The sequence below is a fragment of the Podarcis tiliguerta genome (genome assembly GCF_965153285.1).
Source record: "Podarcis tiliguerta genome assembly, chromosome: 1".
Taxonomy (NCBI): Eukaryota; Metazoa; Chordata; class Lepidosauria; order Squamata; family Lacertidae; genus Podarcis; species Podarcis tiliguerta.
This window is the reverse complement of record NC_139534.1, coordinates 58,943,417-58,957,333: the sequence shown is the minus strand read 5'-3', so window position 1 is coordinate 58,957,333 and position 13,917 is coordinate 58,943,417. Positions and strand designations below refer to the sequence as shown.

At 40.6% G+C, this 13,917-nt stretch overlaps 1 protein-coding gene across 1 annotated transcript in view; it reads left to right on the top strand.

The window, feature by feature from the left end:
* The window catches only part of LRP5 (LDL receptor related protein 5), a 112,611-nt gene that overhangs the window by 17,590 nt on the left and 81,104 nt on the right, over nucleotides 1-13,917 (top strand). Inside the window, exon 2 of the mRNA XM_083427134.1 lies at nucleotides 12,063-12,459. Within this exon, the coding sequence (XP_083283260.1) occupies nucleotides 12,063-12,459 (397 nt within the window). The remainder of the gene's footprint in view (nucleotides 1-12,062; nucleotides 12,460-13,917) is intronic.

Genomic DNA, 13,917 nt, shown 5'->3' with positions numbered 1-13,917 from the left:
TCAAGCCTCCTGAATGCTGGATCCAGCAGGAATTCAGTTGCTAGAATAGCCAGGCCTGCCTGATAATGGCCCGCTAAGTATGAGTTGTTAACTTAACAAAGGCAAGGTGATGAGCCATTAAGAAAGTGGGAGCTCTATGTCAGACACAAAGGGGTGGAGCCCCACCCGTGAGCTCTGAGTTAATGGGCAGAGACAAAAGACTTGAGGGGTGTTCTAGGGAAACAGTCTGTTTTCACTCTGTTAAATGGAGCAAGCTGGAGCAGAGAGGCAGAGGCCATGGCTGATTTCTGCTGGCATCCAAGGCTTTGGCCATGGAAGAAGCAAGAGCCTCTTGGAGTGTAATTCTTTGAGCACCTCCATCATAGGCTCAGGTTGGAGCAGCATGTAACATCTGCCATAGATTTCAGTTTTGACTGGAGTTTGCCCTGTTGTTATGGCAAGAAAGATGACCCCACTTTTAGTCCAAAACATTTTGCATGCTTGGTGAATACTACGTATTGTTTTTGCTTTCCGCACACTCTTATCAGATTGTCTTCTAATAAATAGCAAGGCATACATGATGAAATGTAGTGGCTAAGAAGATAAGCTGGGAATTGTCTTGTTCTCAGATTTTGCCTCCACCTTGAACTAGGAGACCTTAGGAAGTCATTGTTTCTCAGCTTCATCTCTTTCCCCAGCCTCCAGTCTGGCAGTATGAGGATGATGGTGATGTACTGCCATGTCATGCTTATAACTGGAGTACAGGTTCCATGGGGCCTTTTGGCCTAATTTCCTGTGGACTGGAGCACCATCTGACTCTCTGGAAACTGTGAACCCACTTTCTTAATCACAAAGACTGGTGCTGGCTCAGGAGGAAGAAAGGGAAAGGAAAAAAGAGATGACCATAGATCACAGAGATGACCATACAGGTGATCTCTCAAATATAGGAATAAGGAAGGCAAGGGTGACCAGGACCTTTAGGAATTGACTAAACAGATTGGCAGTAAATTGTAGAATAAATTGTGAAGTTGTAGCCACAGTATGGACTTTTAAAGTAAAAAAAGGCACAGAAATGGCAGCAACACTCTTTTCGTGGATTCCTTTTGGGGAGGAAGCATTTTTGGATAATATGCTTATGAAGGACAATTGTCTGGAATTATGCTGTTTTTGGAATATTGCCATTCCCTTTTCACAACCTACCTTCCTTTTTCTTTCTTGCCTTGATATTTTTCTCCTTCCTTTTTATTGTTCTTGTTACTGATTTTCGGGTATTAGATAATGAACATCTAAAATGAAACTGTTGTTGAATTGTGTATAGGACAACTGCCAACCTGGTACCTTCCAGATGTCTGGGACTATAACTCTTCTAATCCCGGCCAGCATGGTGATACTGTCTGGGACTGACGGAATTTCTAGTCCAAAACATCTGGAAGGCAACAGTTTGGTGAAGAATGGTATAGGGGTGTAGAGTGGGTTTGGTATTGAAACTTTGCTACCTGACTTGTGCTTGTATGCTTAATTGCAGCTGGACTTTGTTCCCTTCTTTTTGTTTTCAACAAATTTAAACCTTTTTAATTTCTCAGAGGCTATATCTGTGGCTCCTTTTTTCTTTGTAAAGGACAGGAACCAAAACTCCGCTACAAGTAACTTCCTCTAAACATTCATATCTGAAACTGGAGCCTCTGGGCATGTCTGTAACTTTTCCAGAAAGGTTTTTTGTTTTGAGATTTACCAAAAACTTTTGTGCTTTGGTAATTTTAAATACAGAGGCATGCCAGAGCCCCTCTAGGCAGTGAAAAACCAAGTCTACATGGTAATCATGTTTCCTATTCCTATTGATCTCCCACCATGTACTTGGAAATTAGGTTAGGATGACAGATATTGCTGTCACCTGCTAGGGTTTTAATATATAGGTGCCAGTGTAATGCAACTCCTCAGAACTGGGTGTAGACTAAGCTGAAGAGAGAGCAAGTTTGTTTCCTTCAGTTTATCAATATGCACTAAAAATAAGATGAGGGACTTTGATGGGTTTCCACAGAAATAGTTTGTATGTGAACTTCTTTGGTTGTTAATGTCAGCATGAACTAATGACTGGAATCGGTTGCCTGGATACTTGTGCTGACGTTGTGTTGAGTCCTAGAAGTGGAATTTTGGTGACGTCGTGGAATGTTTACAAGCATCCTGAGCACTCAGGTGCGGATATTGCAAGAGAAAGATGAACTAATAGTAAATTTTGACGTGAGTAAGAACTCATGTCTTAAGGCAGTGGATGGAGCAGTGTGCCGGTTGAGGTGAGGGTGGAAGAACAGGAGTAGATGTTGGGACTGTCAGGGTGGCTGGCTGAGTGACAAGAGAATCTAGTCAAGTTGGTGAGCCCAAGCATGCAGTGTCTCTGAGGGCATAGCATTGGAGAGGGCAGTGGATTGAGAAAATGAACGAGCAAGAGAGGTGTGTAAGATGAGCATAGGCATTTTGGACAGAAGGGGACTATGGAGCATGAGCGAAGTGGTCAGCAAGGCTCCAGTGTTGCTATGGGTGACATTTCTGTGCACACTTCTGTGTGCTACAAGAATATAATAAAACTGAGAAAGCTTTTTAATTGCTTTATATTTTCATAATGCACCTTTGTCCACTTGGCCAGAGAATGTGTTTTTTTGTTGTTTTGGACAATGTCTTTTTGACATTAGTCTCTCCAGGGAAATAAAAGTAACTTTGTCCAAATGAAATAGTATATAATCAGAGTGCTATATTTCGTTGTAAATAATAATGTTAGCAGTAACAAACTGTAGGTTGCCAAGTAAAACCAAGATTCTGAAATAAATCTCTCTGGTTTCTGAAACCCTATAATTATTGCAAAAAACTTAACTTACACAGTACAGAAAATGTATCTTTTACAAGAGCCCTTAAAATGTGCAATTCTTGCCTGTGCAAAACAAACCCAAGACTAGCTGCCCAAATTTTATAACACTCGACAGGGTGATGCTTGCTTGTAAAGTTGGGGCCGGGGTGAATTTTGTGATTTTTAAAATTATTATTGATACACAGTAATCAAGGGAAATGTGTTTTGGGTTACTTTTAAATGCTGGAAAACTTCTGGTGGCACAGAAAGAGATGTATTTATAGAGCCAACTTTTTTCAAACAACATGCCCCTTCTTTATACAAAATCTTGCTTCATTTCTGGGTCTTGACTTTTGCATTGTGGGAAGGGCGAGGTTATTTTCTTGTTTTGGTTTAATCATTTACTTGGGTTTTATCTTGTATTTTATCCTGTGAACTGCCATGAATTTTTTGATGATGGGTGGTATATCAATTTTTCAATAATAATAATAATAATAATAATAATAATAAATTATTCTTGTAAAATTGCAAAAGCACCTCAAAAGAAGACAGGCTGTAAGCCCCTCCCCTATGAAGTAACCAGTATTGATTTACTATTATTTTTTCATGAATGCTTATAGGGCTTGTTCCCTCCATTTTTATAGCCATTATTAAATATTGTGTGTGAAAGGATCCCAGCTTATCTGGATCCACTAGTATTTCTCCCCCCCCCCCCCCCAAGTCTGTAGTGCTTCAAGTTGCTGTTGGAGAAAATTCAAAAAGCTTCCCCCATCAACTCTACTGTTGACACAAAAGACATTGGATTGTATCCAGTGAAGTATTGCACTCACAGTAATGTCTTTCCATCCCTACACTGGAACTTGCTTTCCCCCTCTCCTTCTCCGTGTGTCTGGGGTGTGGGTGGCGCTGTGGTCTAAACCACTGAGCCTCTTGTGCTTGCCAATCAGAAGGTTGGCAGTTCGAATCCCCGCAACGGGGTGAGCTCCTGTTGCTCGGTCCCAGCTCCTGCCAAACTAGGAGTTTGAAAGCATGAAATGCAAGTAGATAAATAGGTACCTTTACCTTTACCTTTTTAGGAGAGGAGAGACAGGGAATGTTCCATTGTGCAAGAATAAATTGTTAAATGTGTGCAGTGACTTAAGTTGGGTAAATGTTAGGGGATTTTTCTTTTTTCATGGGACCACACACTGAACTATGCAGCTCTTCATAGACAGTCTAAACTGAGTAACAATTCGGGGGGGGGGGATAGTTTCCCACTTTTCTGATAAATTTGCTTCTGGAAATTCTGCCTTGGTGCTGAACTTTTTGAGTTAAGTTTCTTTGATAGAAGTTCAGACTGTCTTCCTGTCTTTGCTATACTGTAGTATGATAACCCAAAACAATGCTTGGCATACATAAGACTGTCACTAAAAATAATTCATATTTTGAGATGGAGGCATGGATGAAATTGCTCTACAGGAGGTTGTATATAATAACCAGCTTAAAGTATAGGCTGTTGCAGTTTAAAGAAGGGGTGAAAACCAGACTCTGACATCTGTTGTAGCTCTGTGCATAAATGATTCTTAAAATAAATTTTAATTTTCTCTTTCTCCAAATTTCAAACATTGTGGACAACATGCAGAATAAAAAAGTGAAATGAAACTGCCTTGATTGATAGCTGAGATGTTTTGAGTTTTTTCCACAAAACTTGTGAATAGAAAAGATGGTGAAATGGAGAAGACATTGTGGGTTTTTATTGTTTGGTGTGTTTTTTAATGCCAAGGAAATGTACTGTATTTCCACCCCCTGCTTGTGAACTGAATGTAGGACACTTCTCCCTCTTTCTTTTGTTAATGCAGCAGTGTGCATTTCTATAGTAACTTATGCTATAAGATCTAAAGAGTATTTTACAGTCAATAAAGCATTACCAGTGGCAGTAGATAGTTATATGATTAAACCCTTTGCATATTGTGTTTCTAGCCATAATACAGCAATGAGCTTTGCAGATTCAAAATAGATGACACAGAATAAGGAAAACATAATTTTAAGAAAAAGTTGTAGCCTTTGACAATTCCTAATACCATTTGGAAACTACAACACAAGTCATAGTGGTTCATGAAGCCTAAGCTGCCTTTTCAAAAGTTTTTATTCTACAAAAGTGACTTGCTGTAGTCACAGGTTAGGCATAAAAAAGAGGAAGGAACAGGAACTGAGTTTCTTTGACTTCTTTTTTTGGATTAATTTCACACCTACATTTTTTTTTCCATGGGAGGGAAAGAAAACCCTACTATGCCACTGTGTGCTTGCGTGTGAGGAATTCAAAACACACACACACACACACACACACACACACACACACCGTTCCAGGATGAAAGGAGTAGTCTTCCTTTCTTTAGAGGACTATATCCGACAAGTTTAAACTCAGGTTAAATACGAAGGTTCATTGCATGAAAATCAACATTTAATCTATCTTTTGAAGTTAGTGATCAATGGATTTCAGGTGTTCTACAGTAGTAGCTGCCAGTGGAACAGGGCTGGGTGCAAAACGTAAAGTAGTCTAAAGATGTTTTTGTTAAGTAGTCATTCCAAATAATAAAAGAAGCTTCTCCCCTCCCTGCTTTTTGAATGACTAGGGATGAAGTCCTACGCATGCTTCCTTGGAAATGTTGCACTGAATGCAGTTGGTCTTTGTTTGAAAGCCCACTGGTGGCATCCTTGAAGTAGGCTCTTCTGAGGGTGGAAAGGGCAGGGGTGGGAGTTTGGACTGAGCCTTCAGACATACATGTGAATGGCTGAGGCTTTCTTCAAAATGTCACTGGTGTACCAAAATGAAGAATAATATTTTGGCTCCACCTGTTCTATGTATTTGTCACTGTAACAAGGTAGATTAATCTTGCTGACTTAGGTCTTAGGAGGATAATAATTTTTTCAAAACCCTAAAAAGTAACCTCGCCCCCCCCCTGCTCTGTCCCTCTCCCTTTCATATCAGAACAAGGTAAAGGTAAAGGGACCCCTGACCATTAGGTCCAGTCGTGACCGACTCTGGGGTTGCGCGCTCATCTCGCTTTATTGGCTGAGGGAGCCGGCGTACAGCTTCCGGGTTATGTGGCCGGCATGACTAAGCCGCTTCTGGTGAACCAGAGCAGCGCACGGAAACACCATTTACCTTCCTGCCGGAGTGGTACCTATTTATCTACTTGCACTTCGTGCTTTTGAACTGTGAGGTTGGCAGGAGCAGGGACCGAGCAACGGGAGCTCACCCTGTCGCGGGGATTTGAACCGCCGATGCAAGTCCTAGGCTCTGTGGTTTAATCCACAGTGCCACCTGCGTCCCTATACACCCTTCCAAAAAAATTCTGCTTCCCTCAGTAACTCTCTGCATCTTTCTCAGGCACAGTTCTCCTCCATAGAAGGTATTTGTCATTCAGGGGCTACTGATTGGTGTTTGGCTGCTCCACAATACTTAAAAACCCTTTTCCCTTGGCGGCCTATCCATATCCAAGAATCTTTGAACAACTATTTTTTGCTTGGGCATCCCTTTGGTGACTGAGGTCAAGCTTGTCAAGACTCTGTACCCCATAAAACCTGAATATCGGGTGGTAGCCAATTTCTTGTTCAGTTATATCTCCAAGTAGGTTATCTTACGCATTGGAAAAATAAGACACCATACCAGTTTCCTCTGCAAACTGTAGTTTTTAAATGCAAATGTTGGTCTGAACCTCTTTGTAAATGCAGATGTGTTCTGAATAGGCAGCTAATAGGTATGAGCATGTATCTCTGATTACCCCAAAGGCATAATAATCCCAGTCTTGTTTGCAGCAGACCACATCCTCCCATTTGTTAAAATTTATTTTTCTTGTGTCAAATAAGCTTCTTAGCTACATTTTCCACAGAGAAGAAACCAAGCATGTGTGTGGCCTTTCTGCATGGTGACTTGAAAAGAAAAGTGCCCTTCTGCCATAGTCTCCACCTTGTGCCATGCCTCGCCAAGCAGAATTTGCCTATTAGGGACGTTTGGAGCTTTTCCAAGTGATTATGCAGTTGTTAAAAGTTTAGAAGTTATTCCTTAAGGCTATGCTCCTGCCGAAGGGCATAATATATTTCCCCAGCACTGAAACAGATACCTATTTATTTTTTTGAACCAGAACATTCGCCCAGCAGCATGGATGAATTGTAAGAGTTGGAAAGGACCTTCAAGGTCATCTAGTTCAGTCCCCCCCCCCCCAGTACAGGAGTCTGGGAAATGCTTCCTCTAGCCTGAAAGTAGACAAGAATTGACAGGTATGGAATTCCAGCAAAACACATTACAGTCATCCATATTCATTGCTGGAGTCCGCTTTGAGCAGATAAAAGGATTTTCACCTTTTATGCATAGGGCTGGCTCATCATGGACACAAGTATTTGCCATGTTAGATGTGTGTTTTGGACCACACATCAGGAAGAAAATGCTTCAGCAAATTTATGGCTTTTCATTATGTTAGCAGACAGAAATGAATGTGGAGCACATATCCACATAGCAGGCTTTATCAACCGCCTCCAATTTGTTCTTGGTTATTGTTCCAAAGGCTTCATTTCTCTCTCCTGGATTGCGTTCTCAGTGCCCCTCAAGGATAAACTGGATGTTGCTGAAGAAGGGCATAGGGCCTGGTAGCTGCCATGTGGATCTGGAGCAAAACTCCCTACTCTCTGGTATTTTCCTTTTCCTTTAGGAAGCTTTTCTATGAGCTTCCATTGGAATGCTGGGCTGTGTGCAACAGTACCTTGGCATTGGGTACTGAATGCCTGTAGAAGGGGCAATCCTTTAGTGTGGGCATCTTTTACTTCTCTGATTTCATTTAGAGCGTATCTCCATTTCCTTATACATGAATATGATTCTTTTCTGCATTGCTCAATCCTAAATGCACAGACAGGACAGAATAGAATTATTTAACACGCTTTACTGTTATGAAATGCTATAAGGAGCTAATATAGTTTCTTGATACAAATGCTACATTACCCCAAAGACTTCAGTTTCAGCAGAGCATGTGTTCTGACAATGTGACTGCATCCTTTCTGCTTGTATGATTTGCAAAGGAACCGTGTATTTATATCTTCCCTTAAAGACTAACAAATGTGTTTTGGTACAAGTTTTAGGAGACTGAAGCCCACTTCATCAGATGCATGATGTGAAATATTAGTTAGCAGGTATATAAAGGAGAAAATTGTAAGGTGAATGTCAAAAGTCAATAAGGAAAAATTGAGTCTAAAACAATTACAGCATAAATATATGTTCAATAGCCATTTTAATAGTGGCATATTGGTGAGGATTTACTCAGCATTGCTGAGATGATTGTATTAACACCTATGGCAGGGAACCATTCATTAAAAACAATCATTGATAGCACAGATATCCTGGCATTGAAAAGCTAATTAACACATGATAAAAGAGCTAAAATCTTTTGTCTCTGTTTAACCCACAAGTGATGGCATTGAATTTATTGATGGATTGTAATTAAGCTCATTTATGTTACAAACACCCCCACCCCCACCCCACCCCCACCCCGTTCCCAGAATGGCTACATTAAGGTCTGTTAGGGCCTGCCCTGGGAAGTTGAAATATTCTCCCAAGTGCCATTTTCAGTGTCTGATTTGTGTCATTTACTCCTATGTGGAGAGACTGGTTCATCTATTTTGTGTAGAATGCAGCAGAGCATTGTTGACAGGTGAAGTCATAAATCACACTGGAAGATGAGCAAGTGAATGAATCACCAATGTTGTGGATGACATTGTTGGGTCCAGTTATGGTGTTACCACTAGATCCTGTGAGAGATTTGTCAATTGGCTTTGCTGTGGCTTGTTGGTGATTAGCTGTTTTAGGTTGCCAGGTGGTGGGGAGAGGGGAGGTTGTCTATATGCAAATATGGCCACCCCTCTAAAAAAAAATTCCCATTCAGATTCATCAGAAGGGGGAAAGTATGAAATTGGAGTCCATTGGAGTCTTTCTACCAGGTGAACTAAACAGTGATAGATCAGTTGGGATCAAAATGACTTTGAAATGTTATTATGCTACAACATCAACAAAACATGCACAAATGAAAAAGCAACACATGCAAAGCCATTGGTTCTTATGCATAATGGTCCCTTAGCTTGCTAGCTCAGGTGACTTCCAGTAGCCTCATGTATAGGTTAGACCAGGGGTCAGCAAACTTTGTCAGCAGGGGGCTGGTCCACTGTACCTCAGACCTTGTGAGGGCCCGGACTATATTGGGGGGTGGGGAGAATGAATTCCTATGCCCCACAAATAACCCAGAGATGCATTTTAAATAAAAGGACACATTCTACTCATGTAAAAACATGCTGATTCCCTGACTGTCCACAGGCTGGATTGAGAAGGTGATTGGGCCGGATCCGGCCCCCAGGCCTTAGTTTGCCTACCCATGGGACAGACCATGGGACATATTTTTCCTTCTGCTTCTCCCTTGCACTTAGTTACTTTTTATCTAGTTTCTCAATCCTGGCTCTTCCCCACTCCCTGGCACTTACTTTGTCCTTCTTCCATGGGTTTCTCCTTCCCCACCCCTGCCCTGCATCCTGTATCTCGCCAATTACAGCCTTTTTTATCTCTCTAGCCAGCTTGGAGTGCTTGTTTCTGATTGGCTTCCTAGATCTTTGTCTTCTTGGTGATAACCTCTCCCTCAGTTCTTTGCCTTGCTATTCCAGACTGATAAGCAAATTTGGTCCCACAACACAGCACACTGTCATGTCTTGCTCCCTGGTTCCTCATTTAGACATTTCTCAAGCTATTCTTACCCTAGACCCCATGTTCATCAACTTTCTGTTTAAAACCCTTGCCTAAGCAACTGTATGTGGTGAGCTTGACTTATCCTTAGTCTGCCATAACTGCTGCTAGCTCAGAGCCTGTGTTCCTCTCAAAGATTCTATCTCCCCATAGTCTCCTTGATTTCATCCTATAATTAATCAGAAAGGGGTTTATTAGGTATGTTGCTCTATTCCTACACATGCTCTATCACTTTCTCATTCAGCCGGCTGCACTTCTTATGGTTTAAGGGGCAGTTCCCAGCCAACCACGCACACATGTATAGTGGTACCTCTGGTTACGTGCTTAATTCATTCCAGAGGTCCGTTCTTAACCTGAAACTGTTCTTAACCTGAAGCACCACTTTAGCTAATGGGGCCTCCCGCTGCTGCCGCGCTATCTCCACACGATTTCTGTTCTCATCCTGAAGCAAAGTTCTTAACCTGAGGTACTATTTCTGGGTTAGGGGAGTCTGCAACCTGAAGCGTATGTAACCCGAGGTACCACTGTATACACTACCCTGCAGAGGGGTTTGCTATCTGTCTGTACATCTTCCCCTTTGAATGCTTCAGAAAGCGTTGCCAGCCTAATATGAAAGTGGCTGCATATTCCTGTGGCAGTGTTTCTTTTTATAAACTTGCAAAGCTGCAAGATTCCTTAGGGGCACATCTGCCCTTCAAACTACTGCTTTTAAGCAGAGATAATTGCCTGGTGGTCTCCAAGGAATCCTAAAGCTGTAATCCTATGCACAGTTACGTGGGAGATGGTTCCACTGAACTTGGTGGGACCTCAGAAGGAAACCAAACTTGGATCTTGCTGCTAGAGCTGTTGCAGCTAGAGTGCTGGGAATTCTGTATGAAATTGTCAGATGCCGTCTTTTAGGTATTATTTGATTGCCTTGTAAAATAGTGTGGATTGAGAAGGTTGCAGGGTTTTTTGTTTTTGTTTTTTAAAAAAACATACATGGAGTTGAAATTCTAAAGGTAACACTAAGCCACAGATGTAAAAAAGAACATGGACTAAATATTGGAAACCTAACCATATGGTGAACATCAGTACAAGGCCAAATGCATAACAAAACAGTCATGCATAATTCTTATTCAAGTCCTGAATATTTCAATCAAAATATTAATTAATCCCAGTTATAAGATTGTATTGCAGTATAAGATAAAAGTTGCATGACAGAACACCCACCTTCATTTTTAAAACTCATTTTCTGATATTTTTGTGGTTTTTTTAAAGCTGTTTGTGTTATATTTTGAACATTTCCTTGTGACTTATCTAGAAGACAAAAAATAAATCACAACAATAATAAAAGCAATTCGATGATAGTATATATTTTATTTTAGTATGTGTATTGGATGATGTTCTTGGAGTTCACTAACAAAGAATTGGATCTCAACTCCATGCATGTTAGGAGTCTGAAACATCAGCTGAAACTACAAGCCTCTTGTGGGGAAAGTCAGCAGTTGATTAGTACAGACATCTAGCAGCTGTTGCTTGGACTTGTGGAATTGCTCGAAGGGCTTGAAGTGACAAATAATTTGCCAGAGAAATATTCTGTGTTGGATTACATTAGAAAGCTGCTGAACAGAGCAGATCCTGAATGAAATATTGCCGTTTGCAGCAGTTAGTGCCCTCTTCTGGAATATTGGTATTCCATTAAGTTAATTACATTAGTGTTAACTGCTGTAATTGGTAGGAAACAATCTAATGCTGAGGGGTCATCCCTTTGTTATATGCAACTATCTAAATAAAGACAGTCATGCTAATAGGTATACCACTTTATTTACAAGGTAGTGTGGTTAAAGGAGGTGGTATTTTGCAGGACACTTTTTAAATTGATGTAATACACTTGCATATTACGAAAGTGTGATTTTTAAAAAGTATTGCTTACTACACGATTTCCAACAGCAACCATTTATCTGTTAAGAAACATCATCATAAATATTTTTCATTCCTGTGTACAGAATCTTACCAGAAAAAAATAAATATATGTACTAAACAAGTCAGTTCATCACTGAGTAAACTGAATTTGGAGGTATTCAGTTGTAGGAATCATATGGAGAAAAAAATACACACTTTTTGTCTTTATCTTGGAGGTGGTTGGTAAATTTCCACTTACTCTGGCTTTCAGAGTTGTTTCCTAGGCATTAATTTATCAAACTTATCCATTTTTTGTGAAACTCAAGTTGGAACTGATGAAAAAACTGGAGGGGCACAGAATATTAAAGGCAGAAAATGTCTGGAGGCAGTGTTCTTCTTTTACCAAATGATTACAAAGTTTGTTGAATGTTTAAAAACAATATAATATGTGGCATTGTGCTAAAAGCCATAACAATGCCAAATAACAAATACCTTACTTGAATGGAAATCCCAAGGTGTAATATAGTGCTTAGGCATCACTGCTCTGTTTTTAGAAGTGACGGTTTACGATACATAACACTTTTTTGTTCTTCCTTTCCATAGCTTCTCCCCTCCTGCTTTTTGCCAACCGGAGAGATGTCAGACTGGTGGATGCTGGAGGAGTGAAGATGGAATCAACTGTTGTTGTCAGTGGCTTAGAAGATGCTGCAGCAGTGGACTTCCTGTACTCACAGGGTGTTATTTACTGGACCGATGTGAGCGAAGAAGCCATCAAGCAGACTTATTTTAATCAAACTGGGAACCTGGTGCAGAACGTCATCGTGTCAGGTTTGGTTTCCCCAGATGGCTTGGCATGTGACTGGATTGGGGAAAAATTGTACTGGACAGACTCTGAAACAAATAGGATAGAAGTTGCTAATCTCAATGGAACATCTAGGAAAGTTCTCTTTTGGCAAGACCTTGACCAGCCAAGAGCAATAGCCCTGGATCCAGCTCATGGGTAAACATCCCTTCTTTAAACTTTTTGCATTGGTTTGCAGGATTATGATTGTTTTGATAGAATTTTTTTTGTCTCTACAAAAAATATAATATCATTTCAGTTTCTATTTTCTCAAGGTATTTTTCTCTGAACATACGTTTAGATTTAAATACATCTTGTGAAGGAATGGTAGGCTGTCGAAGAGTGCCATGACTAAAGTGCCAAAGAAAACGTTAAAACAGTCTCATTTTTCCAAGTTAGGCTTCTCCTAAAAGCCGAATGTTATGAGTTTTTTAATCTCCAGTTAACATGACCAGTTAAAGGTGTTTAATGACGTTTTGTGTATAAAAGTGCAATAGGTTCAGTTATGCAAATTTTAATGAGTTCTCAAATTCATCGAATGGCTTGAGGTGTCTAATGCTCTGTAAGCTCTAGCAAGTAAAAGAGGCTGTTTATTTTTATTACCCCAAAGATCTGAATGTGCCTAAGCACCCTCTGCATAGGGAAAGAATCAGCCAGGTATCTGCAAGCTAGAGATTTCTTTAAACTGAGGTTTTGCTTACCTGGCACAATTTCCCCTCAGTTTTTTGACAAATGTGTGCTGGGGTAAATGGTTAACTGTTACAGATCATTCCGCTAGCACCTTAAATGCATTGTTTTGTTACATGTGATACTGTTGGTAAAAGGGGCAATCTCAGCTTTGACAAGGTTGTAATATAAATGAACAGAGGGCTGGAACAAGTGTGAGCAGGAAGCCAAACAATTAAGTAGTTGAGCTTCGTTTCATTTCAGATCCAGGTCCATCAGGGTATTCTAACATTTTGGTTCAGGCACAGAGCTTAAAAATAGTTCAAGAACACTGTTAGATACTAAGATATATAAGCTTGGCGCCAAATAGCTAAGCGGAATGTCTAGTCGCCATGTTTGGGCCAGACAGCTCAAAAATCCTATTTTTCAATATGACGGTTTGGCTGCTGAAATTCATTCTGGTTATGCAGATAAAATATCACGGATAGAATTCTACAGGATGTGTTGATAATGTGTGAAAACAGTCAAGATCCCAGGATCCCCAGGCATGTACCTCCAGGTGGCGGAGATGTCAGGCGCCATCCTGGTGCCCAGGCATCTTCACTTGGTTGCATGTGGTCAGTAGCTAGGTGCAAAATGTGCCTGGCGCATGGCGGATTTTGAAAGCTGTTCAAGAACTAGTTCAGATAAACGTAACGCAGTTGAGTGCAACTACATATGTAGTGGAATCTAAAGTGTGCTTACTCAGACGCAAGATGCACTATGTTCAGTTTGTACGAACTGGCTTCATTCATATCCACAGTGTAGTTCATTGTCAGTGTGGCCATATGGAAATGATGCTACCAATTTTCTGAATTCCCGATTATCCCAGTGTTCTGGTTGACCACACTTAATAAATGTGGTTGTATTGCAGAGCTGTTTCCCAAATATGGCTTTTCCACTTAGGATGGC